At 48.9% G+C, this 13,976-nt stretch overlaps 2 protein-coding genes across 7 annotated transcripts in view; both read right to left on the minus strand.

Moving 5' to 3' along the window:
* The window catches only part of SLC12A6 (solute carrier family 12 member 6), a 28,257-nt gene extending 18,735 nt beyond the window's left edge, over nucleotides 1–9,522 (minus strand). For 4 of the 6 annotated variants that reach the window (XM_014522068.2, XM_006028188.3, XM_006028191.3 and 1 more), the window contains exon 1: nucleotides 7,665–7,979. In XM_014522068.2, coding sequence (XP_014377554.1) covers nucleotides 7,665–7,962 — 298 coding nt within the window. In that variant the 5' untranslated portion in view covers nucleotides 7,963–7,979. The other 2 variants (XM_025209560.1, XM_025209561.1) reach the window with 2 other exon arrangements.
* Nucleotides 9,523–12,241: 2,719 nt separating this feature from the next.
* Nucleotides 12,242–13,357, minus strand: NOP10 (NOP10 ribonucleoprotein). The gene is made up of 2 exons (XM_006028192.2): nucleotides 13,183–13,357; nucleotides 12,242–12,689 (listed from the first exon to the last, which is right to left on the minus strand). Exons 1-2 carry the CDS (start codon nucleotides 13,234–13,236, stop codon nucleotides 12,549–12,551), a joined length of 195 nt encoding a protein of 64 aa, XP_006028254.1. The 5' UTR covers nucleotides 13,237–13,357; the 3' UTR covers nucleotides 12,242–12,548.
* Between the last annotated feature and the right edge of the window lie 619 nt (nucleotides 13,358–13,976).

Raw genomic sequence — 13,976 nt, forward strand, 5'->3', positions numbered from 1 at the left:
GAAGTAGCAATCACACCACCCACTTACACAAGGCTGAGAGGGAGGCAATAGCCGCTTCCATTAAGAAGCAGCCCCAGGTTTGGGGGCCCATTCAGTTCTATTCTGGGGCCAGAGCCCTTTTTAGGTCAGACAAGTAAATTAATCCTTTTAAACTACTCTGAGATAGTTTGGGGCAAAGGGATTAGAACAGGACTACAGATTTCTCTTTACAAGCAGTGTTTCACTTTACTCTGGCTGCCAAGCCACCCATTGGACCGTATGTATTCAAGGGAAATAAAAGGGGCTTCAGGCCACAATTCAGGCCCATCAGCAACAACTAGCAAAGGGAAGGATTCTAGGGCTGTAATTGTAGTAGAGGGTCTATCAAACAGGATAGTGAGGCACTCCAGAGATGGGAAAAGTCCTGCAGACGTCCTTTAATCGCAAAGTCCACCTGTTGTGTCATTCTTAGCTTTTTTGGTTCTTAGAAACATAAAGGGCCATACTAGGTCAAGACCAGTGGTCCATCTAGCCTAGTATCCTTGTCTCTGACAGTGGTCAAAGTGGATGCTTTAGAGGGAGGGCACTGAACTGGGTAGATATATACTGAACCAGGTAGAGTGATCCATCTCCTATTCACTACCCTCCCTGGCATTCATCACTATTAGTTCAGGTAAAGATGTATTTATCCTTTGGCATCTCTGTTCTGTTTAATAGCTATTAATAGATCTATCACCCATGAATCTGCCTAGTACCTTTTTTGAACCTGGCTATTCTAGCTGCTTCTCCTATAGTAGCAACTTCCACAGGTTAACTACACATTGCATAAAAACTTCAGTGGGTACCTCCTAGTATTCTGTGACTTGGCAAATAGCAGTTCCCTATTCACTTTGTCCACACCCTTCCTGATTTTATAGGCCTCTATCATATCCCTCCTCAGTCTTCTCCTTTTCAAACTTAAGAGTCCTAGCCTTTTTAGTTTCTCCTGGCATGACAGCTGCTCCATCCCTCTGGTCATTTTGGTAGTCCATCTCTGTACCTTTTCTAATTGCATCCTTTTTTGAGATGTGGGGATTAAAACTGTACACAGTATATAAGATGTGGGAACAACCTAGATTCATATAGTGGCATAATGCTGTTTTTACTTCCTTTCTTAATGATGCCCAACATTTTGCTGGGGTTTTTTTGTTGCTCCTACATTTTGAGCTGATGTTTTAGAGACTCTAAGGGCTGTTCCCTGAATTTTAAGAGCTTGTTCAGAATATGTGTATGTATAATTGAGGTTATTTTTCCTCAGGTGCCTTACCTTACTCTTGTGGACATTGATGCTCACTTGCCATTTTCTGCCCACTCAGCTTGCTGAGATCTTTCTGCAGCTTCTCTACATCAATTCGGGATTTGACTACATTGAATAATTTAGTATCACTTATAAACTTGTCTTCATTGCGCACCCCTATTTCTAGGTCATTGATGAAAATGTTAAGCAAAACCAGACCTAGCAGAGATCCCTGCAGAACCTCAGTTCTGACCTTGTTCCATCCTGAATAGTGGCCATTTACCCCCACCCCTTGCTATCTTTCCCTCCAATTCCATGGTAACTCTTTTTTTTAAAGCTTTTGGCGAGGGACCTTGCCAAAAGCTTTTTGAAAATCCAAATGTATTATGTCAACTGGATCCCCCTCGTCTACATGCTTTTTAACACCCTCAAATAACTTCACCCGACTGGTAAGGCAGGAGTTCCCTTTACAAAAGCTATGCTGACTCTTCCTCAGCAGATCATATTTATCCACATGACTGCTGATTTTATTCTTCATTATAGATTCTACCAATCTGCCAGGAATGGAAGCGAGACTCATTAGTCTGTAGCTCCCACAGTCACCCCTGGAGCCTTTTTTGAAGATAGCTATTATGGTGGCAACCTGCCAGTCCTCTGGCACAGAGGTCATTTATAATGATAGTTTACATACTATTGCCAAGAGTTCTGCAATTTCACCTTTAAGTTAACTCAGAACTCAAGTAAATGCTACCTGGTCCTGGCAACTCATGAGGATTTATAAATTTGTTCTAAAATTTCTTCTGTTGTCAGTTCAATGTGATCTGCTCTTCAGATCTATCTGCTAGGAAGGACTGACTTGGTGTGGGAATTCCCCCAGTATCTTCTGCAGTAAGAACCAATGCAAAGTATTCATTTAGCTTCTCTGCTATGGCCCTACCATCTCCAGGAGATCCTTAACACCTTGGTCATTGAAGATCCCAACAATTCTCCTGCTAGCTTCCTGCTTCTGTTCTATTTAAAACTATTTTTTATGATTAAATGTAGCATCTTTTGCACGGCAGTCTTCAATTCTTTTGTTGGCCTGCCTTATTTTGCTTATACATTTGACCAGCCAGAGTTTGTCAGCTTTCCCATTTTTTTTCATTTGGACATGCTTTCTAATTTTTGAAGGGTTTTCCCTCCACTGATCTCTGCCCCAACTGTATGCAGGGCTGTAGTGTCCTAGAGAAAACAGAAGCAGCAAAAGTCAACCTGTCACATGTCAACTCCCCCATCTCATTAAAAAGTTAGGAGATTGTGGTGTCAGTGCCTACAGAGTCAGATGGGTTGCTAATTGGCTGGAGGGCCGCACCCAGAGAGTGGTGGTGGACAGGCCATTTTTGACTTGGAGGGATGTGGGCAGTGGGGTCCCCCAGGGCTCAGTCCTCGGGCCCACACTGTTCAACATCTTCATCAGCAACTTGGACGAGGGGGTGAAAAGCACCTTGTTCAAGTTCGCGGATGACACTAAGATGTGGGGAGAAGTGGGCACACTAGAAGGGAGGGACAGGATACAACTGGATCTGGACAGGTTACAGAGGTGGGCGGATGAGAATAAGATGGGACTCAATACTGCCAAGTGCAGGGTACTGCACCTACGGAGAAAGAACCAGCAGCATACCTACAGGCTGGTGAACTCCTTTCTCATCAGCAGAGAGGCAGAAGAGGATGTTGGAGTCATTATAGACTCCAAGATGAACATTGGTCACCAATGTGGGGACGCAGTCAGGAAGGCTAACCGCACCTTGCCATGCATCCATAGATGCATCATGAGCAGGTCCAGGGAGGTGATCCTCCCCCTCTATGCGACACTGGTCAGGCCGCAGTTAGAGTACTGCGTCCAGTTCTGGGCGCCACACTTCAGGAGGGATGTGGACAACATGGAGAGGGTCCAGAGGAGGGCCACTCGCGTGATCAGGGGGCAGCAGGGCAGGCCCTATGAGGAGCGGCTACAAGACCTGAACCTGTTCAGCTTCCACAAGAGAAGGCTGAGAGGAGATCTGGTCTTCATCTACAAACTGGCCAACAGGGACCAGCAGGCAATGGGAGAGTCCCTGTTTCCCCGAGCACTACTGAGAGTAACAAGGAATAATGGCCATAAGTTGACGGACAGTGGATTCAGGCTAGACATAAGGAGGTGCTACTTCACAGTCAGGGCAGCTACGATCCGGAACCAACTTCCAAGGGAAGTGGTGCTCATTCCTACTCTGGGGGTCTTCAAAAGTAGGCTAGATAGACACCTAGCCGGGGTCGTTTGACCCCAGCATTCTTTCCTGCCCATGGCAGGGGGTTGGACTTGATGATCTGCTCAGGTCCCTTCTGACCCCATCAACTATGAAACTACACTGGGGCACAGAACTGGAGTTATGATCACCACTGTGGCGACACTCATATAGGGCCCTTCCTAGAGTTACAGCTAGAATCTAATCCGTATTAGCCAGGTAGAAGATCACATAATCTACCAACAGTGATAATTTTATGGTCAGACTTCGATCTCAATAATCCCATCCTAGATAGGAATCCAGGCTCACCCACCAACTGCAAAAGAGGGGAAACAGGTAGTGTTGTAAGCAAGTCAGGGTGACCTAACTCCATTCTGTTCACAACCTGGAAAGGATAAACTCACCTGGTTTGGGTGGATAAGCCAGCGTAAGGTCAATGCTCCCTATAACCAAGTCCAAATGCCATCCGGGTAAGAGCTCCCACAAAAGGGACAAATCTATCACCCAGCATCAAGGGAATTTGGCAAGGCACTCACAATGAGAAGGCTTGTTACTCTCTTAGCTCCAGCCACAGGAAGAGCAAGGAATAAAAGTATAGATGAGGGAAGCAAATGGATATTCATTATGGGATCAAAGCGAGTATTATGGAATGGGACAGAAAAAAAATGAGGATAGATGAGACAGCTCAGCACTGAAGGAAGCACACACCAGGGTCTGGGGCCTCATCTTAGGCTTAACTCAGTTCTCCATGCACAGAATTGCATGGATATGTGGATACATTTAGGATCATGTAGGCCTTTGGTATGTGTCTGTTTGCAAGCAGGTTTAAAAAAAAAAGCAAGCCTCCCAAGGCAGCCTCACATACATGTTTAGGAAAGTCAGAGCTTGCCTCAAATGTCTGAATCTAAGGCACAGGAATATCACTTCTCCCCCTTTCTCTACTGCTCTTCAAAAATAAATGGTAGCTGAAAATGCACAGCTGCCATATTGAGAGAGATAAATACAAGGGATTTCAACAGAAGTACAAGAGATATAATGTCTCTGAAGTACAGACTGCGTATGTGATTTGGTCTCCCTTCAGGGCATGCATATTCACACATGCATCTTCTCCAGTTCCCACAGCAGCAGCTTTGTTGCATCACAAGGCACTGATGACAACTAAAAGGATCCCTGTGAAGAACATGGTTGCCACAACTTCCAGCTTGCTGTATTTGAAAGTTGGGGATAATATCCTGATGCTGTTTAAAGTCTCTAAGGCCAGAAGGAACCACAAGATCTCCTAGTCTGATTGCCTCTAAAACAGAAGTCATCACATTTCACCCCTATGCCAAGTCTATAGATTTAGAAAGACACTCACCTCTACTCAGGAGACTACAATGTGTGCTCCAGACAAAGAACAGTGCCACCAATTCCAAAGCCCCTTTGAGAAGGCTGGAAATTAATCAGGGGAGATATGGAAGATAATCTTGGCAGAAGCGATTCACACCCTAGACTGCAAGTAAAACTAAATACCTTTCCCAAAATGTTTTTCAAACTGCCATGGGGGAAAAAGACTCCCTTCCACCCCAAAATATGTCCCTGAGCAAGACAGCAAAGACAGGCATCACAGAACGTAGATTCCCTCCAACGCTTCAGCCCAATATCCCACATCCTACTGTAGCAGATCTACCTTTCCCTGAAGCAGTGGAAAGAAGGACATCCCCCCTCCAGAATTCAGAAGACCTCTATGCACGGTTGTGCATCAGGGGAAACAAATTCTTCACGATTCCTGCAGATGACTGGCCGAAGCCCCAAAGCATAAGATAAGATTACAGGCACTATCTTAATGTATAATTGTGAGTGTTACAAGCACTGCAAATGTGCATCCCCACCTCTATGTGCATGGGGTGGGGGGACAGAATTAAGAAACCCACACAGGACAATCACTTAAAGAAGAGAATGCATTTGCACCCATGATGAGCAGATTGAGTTGGAGAATAACAACATCCACAAACCAATTAACTGTCCCTTCCTAACCCAAGGACAATCACCTTAGGTCCTTGATCACAAACATTGAAGAAAACTGTGACAAAGCTTTCAAAACAGGAAGTGGTGTGGTTAGACAGAGACAAGCAGACTGCATCAGGCTGAAGATCAGACTTTTGTAATGAGGCAGCCTCAGCAAAAAGCGTGGGGGGGGGGAGGGAGGAAGGGATGACAAGACAATAGGGCAAGGGAATGTAATATGTAAAAGCACAAAGGGCACCTTCTGCTCTCAGCCCAGCTGAACACTGAAAGGACACAGGCCTGACCACATTAGCCAATACCCTCCCTTCAAGTGTACTGTGCAGCATTCAAAAGCCTGTCTAAGTCTACCCCAACCATGGAGTTGGTGCAATAATCAATATCCCCCACAAAAATCCCTGCCTCTCACATTTCCTAGTCACTAAGATGCCATTAGTCTGAACACAGGACTTCTCCTTTTGTGAGTTGATGACTCCAGTTCAGTCCAGAAGTGGAAAACAAGAGCTAGTTCAAAAAGATGACAAATGAGGGGGCAGGGAAAGTATTGATTTGGATTGGGATATGGAACTTTCCCCTTTATGGGATGCTGGCTCCAACCTGGTCCCTGGGAAGTGAAAGTTACTGGTTCATAAGGCAAAAAATCATTTACAAAGTCCTTCTACTCTGGGAGAACTGACTGCAGCCCAACAGCAGAACTGGCTTGCTCAAGGAGAAAAAGAAACAGCAAAAGACAGCTCAGTGTTACCATTGTCTCAGTCAGAGATGACCCTACTGTTCCCTCTGTGGCACAAGGAAAAATGTGTAAATGAGGACCCAAATGCTTGTGACCACTGTAGAAGACCTCCTGACACTTTGGCCAGAGTGCCCCAGGTCTAAAGACCCACCTCTGCTTCCCCTAAATCCCACTTTACAGTTTCAATGCAACACAGAGTTCTCCTTTGCTTTCTTTCAGGTTTGCACGGGACAGGGCAGTAGCAGGTCAGCTTGGGTGCTAGACACAGTATAACCATGTCAGTGTGATGATCCACATCCCTGGTAGATGTACCCAAGGTAATGTGACTGATAGACCAGTTGCCCTGCCTCATTCCTGATTTCCACATTTTGGAACTACCCGCATATAATGCTGCTGTTACGCTGCTGGCCCACCTAAGAGGACAGATGCATTTCATTGTACATATTCTTTAACACCAAAAAGAGGCACTCATCTACCTGCAGTATCATTATGGCAACCACAGTGACTAATTAAGACTCAGGATTAATAGCTAAAAAAACCCCAACTCATAACTTTTATCTAAAAGTCCCAATAGAAGCCATGACTCTTAGCAGCGAGTTATGGCTAGATTTTCAATAAAAAGGAAGTCAACACAATTACAGGAAACGAGATTCCCCTAAGTCATTTCCCCCGGGCTTTATACAGCATTTCCCAATATAGGAAAAGAGTCTGAAGAAAAGCAGAACCAAGTTTAGCTGTTCAGAGTCAACACCACAAATGCATTGAAAATGCAGACTTCACATGGCTATTTCTATCTTCAAGCTGGGCGTCACCTCACTAATAAAACTGAAAAGCTCTAAGTGGGCACCCATTCCCAGGAAACACAAAAACACAGTGCCAGCCTGGCCTTTAACGCAAGTATTTTGGTCTTCCATGATATTCCAGGAGTTTCCATGCGGCCAGAAGATCTGGTGAGATGCCACTACCTATGGAGAACAGTCATAGCAACATACCATCCACCCTAAATGTGATCAACTCTAAAGCAGCCATCAGTTCAAATGGATACAACCCCAAAGCTCTAAAAGAGCTCACTGCATTTCCAACATACCAAGAAGTGGCCCTAGTGTAGCTGGAAGAGGTCTGCTATTTCCAAAGGGCCCACAAAATAACTAGCAAATGGATGTACTAAAGGTGGAGCTGTTAATCAATCTCCACTGCTATCATAAAACACATGCCTCCACTTGCAATGTATGCACAAACTGAGGTGGACGGATTCTACATCCCCACAGAACATCCTCCTTTACTGCTAATTAATACAGAAGCAGTCTCCCTCTAACTTCCAACAGAAGCCCAAGCCAACCCAGAAGCATTAATACCATCCATAACTTTCAGTCCCCTCATTCGCATACATCAACATCTACATCCTTCTTACCTTCTGTCACATCACGAGGGTTGGATATCTTATCACTAGCTGGATCAGCTGCTACCGTAGCCAGTGACGTAGTCGCTACAGAGAAGTCACTCATGCCCTCACTCCGGGTTGTCTCAGGAACACTCTCCCGGGAGCTGAAGCGAACCCGGGAGCTAGAGCGGGAGCTGAGGTCAGGGCTGGTATCAGAGAGGCCTGGGATGTCATCGATTTTCGTAGGGGTCACCATGAACCGGACAGAAGCCATTGTGTAGCTACTGTGTTGGTGTTGTTGGGAGGGGGGTGGAACAAGGTAATACATTCCTGGAAATGTTAAAATTATGAGTGGTGGAACAATCTAATACATTCCTGGAAATGTTAAAATTATGATCATCCAGAAATCTTAATAAATAAAAAAGAAGTGATAATTTAAGAAGGTAGCAAAATGAACTGCATAACAGGAAGTTCCACCATACAGCAAATGCATGTCTACCATGGATCTCCTGTGATCTGCTACTATGTGGTGTCCAGACACCTCTTGATTATCAAGTGAATTTTCCATGGGTGTGGCTAAGAAGGGAGTGCAGGGCTTGACCCATGGTTTACCCAGTAAATAAATCAACAGCTATCTGATTCACTCAGTGAGCTGTTTGTCAGAGTTCCTGATTTGAAACTGTTTGCACAGATAATCCGTTACTATTACTACTCTGCAGACTTCCAGTGCCAAAACAGGCAAGAAGAAACTTTCACGTCCTGATGCAAATAATTATTTTTTGGGTAAATATCCAAAAGGGGATTTGGTTTGAAGAGGGGTCCATTGGTTAGAAACATGTGAAAGTGCAAAAAAAGACAAGAGGTTTCACCAAGTCCCGGTGCAAAATGTGCGAAGAGACCAAGCAAACCAAGTGATCCGAGCACGAGGAGGAGAATCACTGACCGATTTCTGGTGTGGCGAGCAAGGACAGCGAGTACGCCAGCAGGTTCCAAAGCGCATACACTCTGTGCTAATACACCTTGCACTTTGGATGCACCAAAAAAGTGTGCTTGAAGGTTGAATATCCCAAGTCCTGGAGTAGGACTGCCACCATCCCTCAGGGCTCTGGCAGCTGAATATCCTCCCGCCGGGCAAAAACTCTTCCACGCAATGCCCACGAGGTCCCCGTGACTCAATGATGCTCCAGTTCCACCAGCTCCCAAGGTTAACGCAGCTGGATTTTCCCTAGGGTCATAGGACAAGAAGGTTGCTATTAAAGAGCGCTCGGTCCAAGGAGACACCAGACAAGGCCTCACCCACACTAGCCCACAGTATTGGGATGTGCACGCCCCCTCCAAGCTCAGTGCCATTGCTACAGCAAACTGGGGCAGCCCAAGGATTGCCAAGCCAAGCAAGGGTCAAGGTGGCGTGGCAGGGCAGGGCAGGGCAGGGCAGGGGGGTGGGGCAGCATTAAGCCTGGGGCCAACACTGTCCTGCCATGTGGGCCTGCTGCAGGGGCCAGACAGTGGCGGCAAGGGGATCCATGGCAGCACATGGCCTTGCAAGGGATGCCGCAGGTGCTGCTCTGTAATGGGGAGAGACAGGCACCTGCCATTGAGGGGGCGACAAGTTGCGCATGCGCAGCCTGCCACTAAATTAGGGGAACGGGAGGGGGGTGAGAACGCTCAGCTGCGCATGCGCACCAACCCTGTACCCCTGAATAGGGCCCCCCCCAAAAAGGCGGGAAAGGCTGTTAGGGGCCGCGGTCGTTTACCTCGGGCCGGCGGCTGCTCCCGGATGCCGCGCCCGGGGAGGATGGAGAAGAGGAGGCTGCCGGGTGCAAGGGCTCCGTGGCTAGGGGAGTCGCACTTCCCCCTCCCGCCCGCCACGGCGCATGCGCACGCGCACGCGCAGGCACCGGCTCGAAGGGGCGGGGCGGGGCAGCCCGCGGGGGCCGCTGGGAGTTGTAGTTCGTGACCGGAAGGACTCATGATGTCCTTTAGCCTCCCATTGAGGTCAGCCTCAGCGGGAAGAGCGATGACGTAGAGGAGTGGGGAGCAATGAGGGGTAGGGGCGCAGCTCAGCGCCCTTCCCTTCATGATCCCGGGGCAGAAGGCTGCGTGTGGCACCTGGCCAAGGCCCTGGGGCCTCCATGTCGGACCAGTGGCCCTGTGTCCCGCAGAGCGTGGCTGTCCCTGCTCTGTGTCCACCTGCTCTGACAAAGGCCAAAGGCTCTGACAAAGAGTCCTGGGACTCTTCTGAGGCGACAGCTGATATCTGCGCTTGCAAACCAGGCACCTGCCTGTCTGCCGCCCTGGGCCCGGCTGAGTCCCAGGTGCTGGCGCCTGCGCGGCAGGCCCAGGATTTCTGTCGTTCAGGTTAATGAACATCCCCGTCTGTATAAATTATGACACTAGTGAGCCAGGCATGGACTCCCAGGGAACACTCCCAAGGCCTACAGATCAGGAAAAGCAACATGGGGATCAGGAAGGAGGCATCATCAGAGAGCACAAATAGCAGTATCCTCATCCGGCTGTTTGCTGTCACCCCGGAGCAGCTCTGCTGATAGCCTTCGATCCCAATCCTGGGTTCCCCCAGCCTGCAGCCCTGCCAGCGCCACTCAACCCCAGTCCTGCTCTTGCAAGCTGATGCTTCCCACCAGCACTCCCAGCTCTGCCAATACTCGCCAATCCCATCCCACAAGCAGGATGATCTCTGAGCCTTGGACTCCCTCTTTGGCACAGATCTGACAGTGCTAGGCTCTTTAAGAGGCCTCTGGGTGGTAGGCACAGCCCAAACTTTCAGTGACCTTTATCCATCACATACTTCAGTGAAAGTATGCTGAACTCCCTGCTGTCTCTGAAATGAGTAGAGCTGATTTGCAGCTAAAAGGAAAAGATAGAAGTGGGAAGAAGGATTATAATTGCATTCCAAGCTGTGGTAGGGAAGCAGTATCTAGTTAGTAGTTACTGCTGGGGTCCAGAAGTCATGACTCCTAGGCTGCAGCCCATGCTGTGGGATGAGCCTCTGACACGTCAGGGCAGGGACCTGGGAGGGCACACCTAGATTTTATGGCTGGCTCTAGCAGGGGAGTAATATCTAGTGGTTAAAGCAGCATCAGGACAGCTGACTGGGTTCTGTTCCAAACTCTGCCCATACAACATTCTTTCATCAGCCACAAATGAATGGACATTGATTCAGTAAACTCCAATTTAATCTCTCTCAGTGCTGCATAAAATGGCCTTTTCAGCCATTTCTAATCCCAGGTTAAAGGGAAAACGTGGAAATAAAAACCCACATGTTATAGCAATGAGTACAGAAGCCTCAAGTGCTGGCAGTCCCAAATAGGTCACAGCAAACAGAGGTGTTAACAGGGTAGCCCTGCACTTTTGTTGGAGAGCCCCGAGGCCCCAAACTGCCCAGCGCTGGGTCTCATGACATTCCTTCTCCGGGTAGACTGATCCCAAAAGCAGTCCAGTCTGAATCAGTGATTAGTATGTGAGAAACGGGATAGTTTTAAGTGTGTTGAGATAGCTATGCAAAAGACAGGGATTTCTTAAGATGAGATCTTTAATTGGTCCAATAAAAGATCTCACCCTAAGAAATCCTTGCCTTTCGCATAACTTCTGGACCGTCACAGCTACATCACTCTTACACTTGAGATATCTAGGCAGGTGATAACACCAAGTGATGACTCCAGGTAAGAACAGCAGTCACAGGTCAGGACTCAGAGCTTCCTTGCTCCCTACGTGACTGGCCAAGACAGTTATCGCAGAGAAGTGGGCAGGAATACAGAATTTTGAATCTGAACTGTATAAAACTCCTCCACACAAAGGCATTTGTGTGGGAAACTGGAACTTGCCCCAACTATGAGGATGGATTCTGAGGGCCCTCAGAGCTCGCTGCTTAGTACTGAGTATATCTATGTATTTTCTGCTGCATATAGCCACTATTAGTAATTTTGATGGGTTGATAATACCCCAATAAACTGGTGCATCATTCAAAGGAACTTGCTTTGGCTTGTCTTATATTTCTCTGGATAAACAAGAGCCCCCAGAGTTATCATGGGTGTGACACCTTGGGCACCAGCAATGCACAAGTCAAAGACAGCGGCTAGGCTGCTGGTGGCATGGCGGGCCAGCATCTGTGGTAAGTATTATTTCTGCACTCCTTAAGTGGGTGCTTTAGTTACACTACCGATGCCAGTCCTGAATGCCAAGCTAAGCAGCTGAGTGGTGCAGTGCTGGGATACTAGCATTCAGTATCTTTCCCTCTCAAATCGAGCAGCAGAGACTCAAGCTTATTGTCTTCCATCAAGCTTGCAGTCTCCTCTCTTTTACTTCGTAGAATCTTCTCCACCTTTCCTGCCACGCGGCCCAACCACCTGATCCCATATCAGACCCTGAATGCAGCTTTCCCCTACAATCTAATAAAGGCCATCTCACATTTCTAATATGATGAATATGCTTCCCTGCTAAAACAATGAAAGCTTAGTCAGAAACCTTCCCTTGTTATGCTTAAGTTCCTAACACAACATGAACATCTGCACAGCATGAAAAAATGAGTACAGCTTCACCACTACTAGAGGGTTAAAAGCTCAGCAGGGAAGGAGAGTCTGGGCTAAGGGTAGAAATAAACATCAGATAATTTATTGGCAATCAAAAGACAAACCATGTTTTCAACTACAGTGATTAACTCTGGCTTGATCAAAAGGGGAATCAAAGCAGTTTTTCCATAGACAAGAGGAGAATGGGGAAAGGTTTTAGGATGTGTTTAGGATCAGCAGTCAGATCACAAGGAGAGGGATAAACAAAGGAGTGGAAGATGAGTTGGTGCAGAGGGAGCCACGAGCCAGTTTCAGCTGAGCAGGACTGTCTCATTTCAGGGCAGTCCGGGACACGTTTCTGTGCTTCCAACTGGGAAAAGGCCTGCCCTCACATAATGGGCCGCGGCTGCTGTGTCATGAGGACGCCAAAGCGCTTCTTGATGGTGACCCGGTGGCGGGAGTATTTGTCATCTGGGGAGAAGCGGGCGGGATGTGCAGAGGAAGTCACCTGGCCAGAGGGGCTTACTTTCTACAGGGAAGGAAATGGAAAGAGATCATACTAGATCATGGCAACTGGGTCCTAAAATACAAATACCCAAGTCTGGCCACCCTGACGTCCCCACCCCCCACAGCTCCACTTTTGTGCTTCGCTCACTGCCACCTCCTCTCCCAGCTCTGAGCCTCCACCCAGGTGGAGAGGGCATGTCACTCAACCCCCAACTCGCTGCCCCCCCAAGCCCTGAGCTCCACAGGCACAACTCTGCCATGACTACTCAATCCTGACCCCCAGCTCCCACCCCAGCCCTGGGGCACAACCCCCCTGCCCCACCTGCCCTGGGCTGTCCCACTGCCAGCCTCCCCCCAGCCCCCGCCTGCCCCGACCAGGGAGATGCAAACCCTGCACCCAGGGGCAGAGCGACACACGGCCCCGGCTGCACAGGACGTGCGCGGGAGGCTGGAAGAGATCTTGGGGCAGATCAAGGGCAGACGAGAAAGGTCCCGGGGCTGCGGCAGGGGCTCACCTTGAGGGTGTACACCCGGTCCCCCTGCTCGTTGAGATAGTACTGGAGGAACATGGCTCCGGCCCGGCCCCAGATCGCAGCCGCACACGTGCTCCCAGCGCGCCCGCGCCCGCGCCCGCGCCCACGTCCGCTCCCGCGGCTGCCAGCCGGGACCGCCCCGGCGCACGGGGAGGAGCTGCGGCCGCCTCTCCTTCCCCTCCCCGGGCACTCTGGGACTTGTAGGAGACGCCGGTCCCGGGCAACCCGCCCAGCGCCCCGTTTCTGCCTCAGCCTCTGGAAATACGTTGTGCTTGGCCAGGAAATGAACACGCCAAACCAAGCTGCAGGTCCTCCAAACGTGGGACTTGATCTGCTTGCCGAGGGTTTCTCCAGGGCCTGAGGTCTTGGTTGTAGCCGTGTTGGTCTAAGGAGCTAGGCGGGTCCTGCCCTTTGTCTTCCAAATTTCCAGCTCTTTCCTTTTGCACAGACAGCCTCTTTTCTGCCGTGAATGACTGCAGAGTCTCCCTTATTCCCCTTTGGCTCCTTTACTATTGCTTCCATCCAGGAAGAGCACACACCAACTGCAGGTGCTTCCTCAGCCTGGGCAAGGGCAAACCTGAAAGCTTGCAAAGAAGAATTTTTCCAGTCAGTGGTGACAGACAGGTAGAGGGTGCATGGGGGTGCACGTGCCCCCCCCCCTGAGAGTGCAGGTGCACCCTCTGACAGCCTGTGCTCACCACTTCAGTGATGGGTGTGGGGGCAGGCCGAAGAGCCGGTACCCCCCTGAAAGCACCAGCCAATAGCTGCAGGCTGCA

Source organism: Alligator sinensis, unplaced genomic scaffold (assembly GCF_000455745.1).
Source record: "Alligator sinensis unplaced genomic scaffold, ASM45574v1 scaffold842_1, whole genome shotgun sequence".
In the NCBI taxonomy this organism is placed as follows: domain Eukaryota; kingdom Metazoa; phylum Chordata; order Crocodylia; family Alligatoridae; genus Alligator; species Alligator sinensis.